We start from the raw sequence: 10,000 nt of genomic DNA on the forward strand, positions 1-10,000 counted from the left end.
TTACTTGTTTCAGTCATTTGACTGTGGCTATGCTGGAGCACTGCCTTTAGTCGAGCAAATCGACCTCAGGACTTATTCTTTGTAAGCCTAGTACTTATTCTACTGGTCTCTTTTGCCGAACCACTAAGTTACGGGGACCTAAACACATCAGCATCGGTTGTCAAGCGATGTTGGGGGGGACAAACACAGACACCCAAACATACGCACATACATATATATATATACATATATATGATGGGCTTCTTTCAGTTTCCGTCTACCAAATCCACTCACAAGGCTTTGGTCGGCTCGAGGCTAGAGTAGAAGACACTTGCCCAAGGTGCCATGCAGTGGGACTGAACCCGGAACCATGTGGTTCGTAAGCAAGCTACTTACCACACAGCCACTCCAGATTTCGACATGCAGTGACAATAACCACAAAGATGTGCCAATGTATAAATGGTTGAAGTACTTTGCTTTGCCTTAGATCCTCAATTCCTTGATGGGGTTATAGAGGTGGTGTTGTGACATGCAGTATGTTTGGGGTATTTTTAGACTTGGTGGACTCTGTTTCTCTTCAGGTCTGTCCACCGCTGATTTCTTCCAAAAAGATTGACAGACACACTGACAGAAGGAAAGAACTTACCCCAATACAGAATTGATATTTTGTGTCTCAACCCTGAAAGGATTTGAACTCAAGCAACTCAGATTTGAACTCAGACAACTGGGATGTTTACCACAAAGCAGTGTATTTGATACTACTGAATCTGCTAGTTGATCACTTTTAGCTGATGTGCAGTGATTTTTGTATAAATATTTACCATGCACTTATTGCCTACATCGTAAAGCAGCCTGGTTAGAGAGTGTCATAACATTTCACACTCCATTATTTCAGTTAAAGATAGGTGAGGGTACTTTCACCCCCAACTATTAAAGTACCCTGACTACAACTCCATGAGAAACCCAGTGAACATAATATAAGTTTATAGAATGGTATGTGAGAATTGATATCAATGTCTTCTCTTTTAATTTTTATTTTTCAACAAAAACAGTCCAATTTAGTTTTAAAAAGAAACTGAAATCGGTTGAATTTCAGATCTGGAGAATCGTGCCATTGAGAGAAAGCGCTTAAAGACGGAAAGGGAAGCTCGGAAGAGAAGAGAAATGGAAGAAAAATTGGTAGATCTGTTTAAGTTGAACTTTTTTCAATGCACATGTGTGTGCACACATGCATGCACACACACACACACACACACACACACACACACACATGCACATGATGAGCTTCTTTCAGTTTTCACCTACCAAATTCACTCACAACGCATTGGTTAGCTTGGGGCTGTAATATCAGACACTTGCCCAAGGTGCTACATAATGGCACTGAACTTGAAATCAGATGGTTTGGAAGTGAGCTTCTTAACCACACAGACATACCCACAATATCAGAAAAATTTAGAGTACATTTTTTTTCCTTCTGGAAATATGTCAAGGGAATGTTAGAAACAATAATTTGGTCTTGTTCACCAGTATTTTCAATTCAAATCCTGCTGAAGTTGACATAAGTAGCAGTAACATACTGAGATTGGTGGGTGCAGGCATGACAGTGCACTAAAGAAGTTTGCTTCCTAACCATGTGGTTTTGGGTTCAGTTCCACTGCGTAGCATCTTGGGAAAGTGTCTTGGGCCAATCAAAGCCTTGTGAGTGAATTTGGTAGACAGAAACTGAAAGAAGCCTGTCATATGTGTATTTATACATGTGTGTGTGTGTGTGTGTGTGTGTGCACATGCAATTATGTCTTCTTGTCTTGATGCCACATGATTGCTGTAAATAAGTGTCACTGTCATACAATCAGTATCCTTCAATTCCTATATTCTGCAAAAACATGTCTGGCCATGGGGAAAAATTGATGACAGGAAGGGCATCCCATTGTAGAAAATCTACCTCAGTAAACTCTGTCCAACCCTCACTTTGCATGCTACTGTTTATAGCTTTGTCTATTTTTAAGATCAACCATTCCAAACAATTTATGATGAATATATAATTTAATGTCTTCCACCTACCACTCTGTTTATTGACAATGGACAAACACATCTTTGTAATGCTCTGTCTGTTATTTACCCTGACATTAATCTTATTTTATATATTGTCAGATGATGCAGAAAAAATGTATAGAGGAACGTATCAAGGCAGAGAAAGAAGAGAGGAAAGCTCGTGTGAAAGCAATTGAACAGCAGAAACGTTTAGAGGAACAGGTATTTCTATTTCATTCTTATTTCTATAGTGCTTGCTGGAAGGCTTTGCTTACAGGTGTTTCTGTGTGACTGTGGAGGCATATGGCCTAGTGGCTAGGGTGTTGGGTACATGATTGTAAGATTATGATTTTTATTCCTGGACTGGACAATGTGTTGTGTTCTTGAGCAAAACACTTCATTTCAAGTTGCTCCAGTCCACTCATCTGGCAAACATTAGTAATCCTGCAATGGACCTGCATCCCATTCAGGTGGGGAATTTATTTACCATGGAAACCAGGAAACCAGCCCTTATCAGTCAGCATGACTCAAGAATGTAACTAACTTTATGGCTGTGTGACCAAGTGTTATATTGTAGCCTTGAGTGAGGAATTTGGTTGACACAAATTGCACAAAAGGTTGTGGTATTTCTGCAATGATTGCTAGAAGACTGTACTTCCAGGCATGACTGTTTGATTAAGAAGTTTGCTTTGCAACTGTTTTGGCTCCTGTGTGGTAACTTTGGTTAAATTCTCTTCCATAGACTTTTGAGTGGAAATTGTGCAGATATGCATCACATATAATCATCATCATTGTCACTGTCATTTTATGTTCATATTTTTATGCTGGCATGAGTTGAACTGAGCCAGTTTTTATTCAGAGTAACTACTTTCTTATGTGTTTGTGTGTATACAGATGCATTAAAATATTTATAAATTCCATCCATGGATTATTATTGTTATTACTACATTTATCCTACATTATGTTGGCACAACTTGGTACAATCCCATAAAACTGCTATTGTCAATTGGTATCATTAGGTTGTAGCTGATATATTAAAATAGGAGCTTTTATATACATATTCAAAAACGTTTCCTGTTAATGAACTTAAATGATACAAACATATATATGTATACAGTGACACATAAAAAGTACCTTTCGAGTATTAGGTCTCACAGAGGCAAAGTGGCTGAACTCCTTTCAAGTGTTCAGCTTCATGGAGGCAATGACTGAGACCTTTGGCATTATATCATGCTTGAGAAGAAGACCCATCAAGCCAAGCAAAACTGTAGTCATGGCAGATACCAGTGTCATGCAAATGGCATCCATGCTGGTGCCACATAAAGCACCCATTATACTCTTGGAGTGGTTAGCTGTAGAAACCATGCCAAATCAGACTGGAGTCTGGTGCAGCCTTCCAGCTTGCCAGCCCTGGTCAAACCATCCAACCCATGCCAGCATGGACAATGGACGTTAAATGATGATGATGATGATGATGATATATAGTGTGAGAAAGGGAGAGATGCAAGGTAAGAGATGTGGTATGACGTCAGTGTCAGGGGAGGCTGACCGGAAGGGCAAGTTGACCGGAAGAGGAAAAAGGGCAGAGGCAGCCTCGATCGGGATTCGTGCCCTTTTCGAACGGGGTTGTGGTCAGGACAAGACATGTTAAGCGATGGTCTAGGTTTGGGAGAAGCAGCTGCTATTCCTGGTGTTCTTTGGGTCGGGGCAAGCTTCAAGGATTGGATACCGCAAGACAGACTCGCAGTCGATGAAAGGAAAACGAGGTAAGGCGATTACATCTACTCGCACACATACACCACAAGCTATTTCGGCCCACGTATAGAAATTCGCCGCGATGGCAGCCAAGATTAGAATCGCCAGCGATGTGATCAGGCCTTTTAATGGCGAAGGAGATGTGATGGCTTGGATGCGAAAAATTAGGCTCGTTGCCAAGCTACAAGGAATAAGTGATGTGGCGAGTCTCATGGCACTATACTTGGAAGGGAGCGCCCTGACCCTGTATTTAGAAATGGACGAGGAAGAGAAGTTGAATGTGGAGAACATCGAACGGAGGTTGAGAGAAGCGTATACGGAGAGCGATTACGCTGCCTTCGTTAAACTAGGAACTATTAGATGGGGGGGGAGAACAGGTGGATGAGTACGCGGCGGAAGTACGTAGACTGGCCATGCTGGCTGGGTTTACGGGAGAAGGCCTGGACAGAGCGGCGCGGCTGGCGTTTGTGAATGGATTTCCCGACGACATAGGGATTCGATTACAGCAGTTGCCTGGTGGGAGAAAGATGGCGCTCAGCAAGCTAGTAGCACAAGTTCGCGTGTTGACACAGCACGTCGGACGGAAGCCGATAGCGATGGCGGCAACAGAGGCGCATTGCGACAGATGACAGCCTGAGAAAGGCGTGAGGAAGCCTACCGAGCAACGACAGCGGCCGTTCTTGGGCCGGTGTTTCAAATGTCAGGGGCCGCACATGGCGAGGGAATGCGCCGAATCTGGGCCCGTCTGCTATCGATGCAGGAAGACTGGGCACGTCGCCCGTGATTGCGACCAGGGAAACGACCGTGGGGAAGTTGCTGCCTCTCAAACTTTCCCCACAACCAAGTAGAGGCGCTTGTGGAGGCGCTGCCCATGGTCGAAGTCGAGGCCGAGGGGAAGAAATTCAAGGCCCTCGTGGACACGGGTTGCACAACTACCCTCGTGACGCCAAGGGTGGCGAAGAAATGGGATGGGACGAGTAGCGTCCGGGCGGTCGACGGTAGAGAGATCCGTTGCAGGGGCAGCTCCAGTCTGGAGATAGCGTTACCGAGCGCGGCGCTGAGGCTACAGGTGATCGTGATCGACTATGTGATAGACGGGGTTGATGTCATGTTGGGGATGGACACCATCAACCGTCTTGGTGGCGTTAGGATTGCAGGAGATGAGGTCACGTTCGGAAGTATGGGGGCATCGTGCGCTGTGAGTCAGGACCGCCAGGGAGAGCAGAGCCCCGTCGGGGACAGCGCCGCTTACACCATCGAAGACAAAGATTTTCAGGCAGCGTTTGATGGTCGGAGGTGGATGATAGAGTGGCGATGGAAGGACGAGCCCCCACTACTAAAGAACAGGGTGAGCTGCTACCAGCATACGTTGAAAGGTCACGCCGGTGTCGAGTTCGACAAGGAGGTAGAGAGATGGATCAAGGAAGGAGTCCTTGTCCCGTGGAAAGAGGAGGTGGTGAGTGGAGTGCTGCCTCTGATGGCGGTGGTGCAGCCGACGAAAGGAAAAGTCAGACCGGTGCTGGACTTTAGGGAGCTGAACGACCATATATCGTGCCACACGGGAGGCGAGGCAATGGACGTTTGCGGTGAGATATTACGTGTGTGGTGACAGTCGACCGGGGCAGCGACGATCATCGACTTGAAGTTGGCATATTTGCAGCTCCGTGTGAGTGACAAGCTGTGGCGACACCAGCTGGTGCGGTACAAGGGCCGGATGTACTGTTTAACCAGGCTGGGTTTCGGGCTGAATTCCGCTCCGAAAATTATGGCAATGGTGCTCAAGTCCATCCTAGGGAAAGAGGAGAGGATAAGGAAGGCAACCAGTTCCTACATCGACGACATTTGGTTGACGAGACTGTAGTGCCAGCCACCGAGGTAGTGAGACACCTGGAGAGGTTCGGGCTGATTGCGAAGCCACCTGAGTCGATGGTGGGGGGAGCTGCGCTGGGGCTGAAGCTACAAAAAGACAGATCGAGCGAGCTGGTGTTCCGGAGAGGAAACGAGATCCCAGAGCTGAGTTCCAGCGTCAGCAGGAGAGAGTTGTTCTCGGTTTGTGGGAAGTTGATTGGACACTATCCGATCGCTGGTTGGTTGCACATTGCATGCAGTTACACCAAGAGACGAGCAGAGGGGGAGAGTTGGAGTGACAAGGTGGGAGAGGCGACGGTGGCGATGATGCGGGAAATCCTGGAGAGAACGAGAGCGGAAGACTCGGTCAGAGGAAACTGGTATGTGCCCAAGACGGAGTGCGGGATGGTTTGGTGTGATGCTAGCAGTATAGCGATAGGGGTTGTGTCGGAGATCGAAGGTGCTGAGGTGGAGGATGCGGCCTGGCTACGGAAAGCGGACGACTTCAACCACATCAATGTCGCCGAACTAGATGCGGTGCTGAAAGGGGTGAACTTGGCCCTGAGATGGGGGCTGCGCTCGATCGAGATCCGGACGGATTCGGCCACTGTGGTCGGCTGGGTAGGAACAGTAATTACCAGTGAGAAGAGAGTCTGGACGAAAGGTACCGCGGAGATGTTGGTGAAACGCCGCCTAGGAGTTCTGGGAGAGCTGATCGCCGAGTTCGGACTGAAGCTGAACATGGTTTTCGTGCCTTCGGAAAGAAACAGGGCAGACGCACTGACCAGGATGAAAAGGGCGTGGCTGGAGGAACTGGAGGAAGCAAGGAAAGGGATAGCGGCAGCGTGTCGGCTAGGTGACTCCGAACTGAAGGAGCTACATGCTATGCACCACTTGGGGGTGGATAGGACCCTGTATCTGGCGAAAATGATTGATGCTGACGTCACTAGGAGAAACGTCAAGAAAGTGGTCGCGAAATGTGACAGATGCCAGTCCATTGACCCCTCTCAGTAGAGCGCAACTGGAGGAGACTGGCTGTGGATGTGACACACTACTGTCAGGAAATGTATCTCAGCATGGTCGACTGCGGGCTGGGCCGGCTGGCCATTTGGAGGGAGCTGAGGACAGGCATTGCTGATGAGATTGCCCGCATTCTGAACGGGATATTCTTGGAGAGGGGTCCCGTGGAAGAACTGCTAATGGACAACGGGGCGGCGTTTCGTTCGGAAGTGTTGGGAGAGATGCTTGACCGATGGAAGGTGCGACAATTATTTAGAGCGGCGTATAGGCCGAGTGGCAACGGAATCGTTGAGAGGCACCATCGGACGATCAAGGCCATGGCTGAAAGGGGGCACATTTTGCCCCTGGAAGCGGTCTACTGGTACAACATGTCTCCCCGATCCGGACAAGCGGAAGAGTCTGTTCCGCACAGAGCGGTGTTCAAATATGAATGGAGGCATCCCAGTAAGACGCTGGAGTTCTGCGAGGAAGAGAAGGGACGTGCCGGCGTGAAAGTAGGGGGAGGAAGTTTGGGTCAAGCCTCCGAAGGCACGCTGCACATCACAATGGGGCAGGGGAACAGTGACAGCGGTCAATTCCAGAAACAATGTATCTGTGGATGGAATGCCGCGTCACGTGCTGGACCTGCGCAGGATAGCCACTTCGTCGGATGAAGAGCGCGATGGAAACGAGCCACCTGGCTTGAGAAGATCTCGACGTGTAAGGCGCCCGCCCGGTTGGATGGCGGACTTCGAATTGGAGTAGGGGTGAACGTGATCTTTAAGATCAGGGTGGCGTGTGGTATGACGTCAGTGTCTGGGGAGGCTGACCGGAAGAGGAAAAAGGGTAGAGGCAGCCTCGATCGGGATTCGTGCCCTTTTCGAGCGGGGTTGTGGTCAGGACAAGACGTGTTAAGCAACGGTCTAGGTTTGGGAGAAGCAGCTGCTATTCCTGGTGTTCTTTGGGTCGGGGCAAGCTTCAAGGATTGGATACCGCAAGACAGACTCGCAGTCGACGAAAGGAAAACTGAGGTAAAGCGATTACATCTACTCGCACGCATACACCACAAGAGAGACGTCCATGTATATGTATATTTTTTGCATATTTGTAAAAAAAAGACTAACATCAATGCAAAAAAAAAAAAAAATAGAAAGCAAAAGTAAAAAATGGCATTTCACACTGTGTTATAAACACTTTCTTGTGAATTTCACATTAGAAATAATGTATAAACAATGATTGGTCTATTGAAAACCTGTAAGTAATGATGTCATTATTGACTGATTGTGATGTATTAATTAACAAAATATAAATGTATAAATAAATTAATAAATATGTCAGTTATAAGGATACCACTTGTAGATTTTGTCCTTATGTTGTGTATCTAAGGCAGAACAGCCTGACGTAACTTGCCAGCTCACTCCAGTTGTACTCCACAGGTAATAGGTCAGATAGAACTTACAAATAGATCCTTATCCTATATATATAGTCAGCCTGACAGAGCTTGCCAGTTCACCCTACTTTAAGTTGTACCCTACAAGTAGTTGACTTGATACACCTTACTAACACACCCTTCTCAAGGTTATACCTCACAGTTAGACAGCCTGACAGACCTTAGTGGCTTGCCTTTCCCCAAGCTCTATACTAACCACAGTGGTAACATGAACTCAGCACTGTATATTAACAAAGTACTCTTTAAGTTTACAGTGCTGCCAATATTTACAGCTGTGAATTGTTCTTATGTGCTGCATTTTGCAGCATGGCATTGTATAAGACACACTCTGATTATACTACCATGGGTAATATCAGGAAAAATGGTATACATAAAATAATTGTAATTTAACTTATCAAATTTCTATACAAAATGAAATGTAAACTAATTTCTGAAAGAAAAATATTTATTCGCTTAAAATTAAAATTGAACCAATTTCTCAATTGTATAACCATAACTACTCTCGCTCTCATATATTCCCTCTCTTTCTGCTACAAACCTTAGTATGTGCATTCATCTTGTATCTCTTAATGTAATTCTCTCTGTATCTCTCTTTGACTTTCTTTCCCCCTCTCTCTAAAAAATTTAAAGTATGACTAATCAACTAACCAAGATTTATATCAGCTATTACTGTGTAACATGAATTTTGTCCTTGGGTAGCAACTGTTATTATCTATTTGCTTACCCTTAGAAAGCATGAAAAATGGCTTATATTTCCTTCAAACTTTGCCTTTGCTACATTTATTCAAACCCCAAAGAATTTCTCTCAACACATGGCTAGCATGCTCCCCAACTACTACTAGTCATGATCAGAGATGCACATATTGTCAGCCACTAAAGGACATGCTCAAGTGGTTATGGTCAAGCAACTGACAAGCAAATCTGTGGTATTGAGCAGAATATTTGCTATTATGATATTTCTGCTTCAGCAACTCAGTGATAAATCTGTCTGAAATATAATGGAACATAGGTTAGTTTCATAATATTCATGTCTGAGTAACACAAGCAAAGTTTGAAGGGAATAGTAGTCATTTCTTTTGATTTCTAGATAAAAGCAAATAGGAAATAACACTGACCAAAGACAAACAAAAATTAAAATTTTGTTACATAGTGTTATATATAGAAGGATATCCACCTTACATGCTAGCATGCAGTGCATAGTCTGACATAGTTGTTAGGCATTAGATGACTATGTTGTGTTCCATTGCCTCAATTTCAACATGGTTACTTTGGCTTGATGCCCTCTCTAATGCCAACTACCTTACAAGGCATACTGGATACTTTATTCATTACACCAGCCTTAGTGAGGTTGTCTTGTAACTAGCAACGCTAAAGAATTGCACCAATGTAAGAAGAAATTCATTGTAAACTAATATGATATTGTGTTACAACTAAACTGATACTAATTGATTAGAAGCACACTAAGCAGTGTTGACTAAAATATAGGTGTGCACAATCAGATTTAACATGTTTGTGTACACTCAGCCATAGAAAGATATATACTGCAGAAAGTGTTTCAAGAAAAAAAAAAATTCTTCTTATAGACAATATGAGGAAAACACACCATTGAGCCATAAGATGCATGTGTTTCTGCATCATTGCATGTTGTCAGCTATGGATACCAAGTTGTCATTCATAGCCATCAGAAGCTTTGTCAAATTGGAATTAATTAATTAGAGGCATGCTAAACAGGTTCAAATGAAATATGATTGTACACATCTATATAAAATGATGTTATTGATTTACTTGATCAGATAAAAAATGAGTTAATCTTTAATCTGTAAAATATCACTTGAAGAGCATAAATTAACTGATAAAATTTTACAGTAAATAAATACCAAGCCACATACCTCTCACCTTTGAGTTTTCTGACTATAATTAGTGCTTATAATGTCTGTT

The 10,000-nt window shown here is 44.5% G+C and overlaps 1 protein-coding gene across 1 annotated transcript in view; it reads left to right on the forward strand.

Moving 5' to 3' along the window:
- Window positions 1-10,000, forward strand: part of LOC106884299 (uncharacterized) — a 77,872-nt gene that overhangs the window by 59,672 nt on the left and 8,200 nt on the right. The window contains exons 15-16 of the mRNA XM_089353094.1: window positions 1,076-1,158; window positions 2,131-2,232. Of these exons, the coding sequence (XP_089209220.1) occupies window positions 1,076-1,158; window positions 2,131-2,232 (185 nt within the window). The remainder of the gene's footprint in view (window positions 1-1,075; window positions 1,159-2,130; window positions 2,233-10,000) is intronic.

The sequence above is a fragment of the Octopus bimaculoides genome, chromosome 5, assembly GCF_046866305.1.
Source record: "Octopus bimaculoides isolate indiv1 chromosome 5, ASM4686630v1, whole genome shotgun sequence".
Taxonomy (NCBI): domain Eukaryota; kingdom Metazoa; phylum Mollusca; class Cephalopoda; order Octopoda; family Octopodidae; genus Octopus; species Octopus bimaculoides.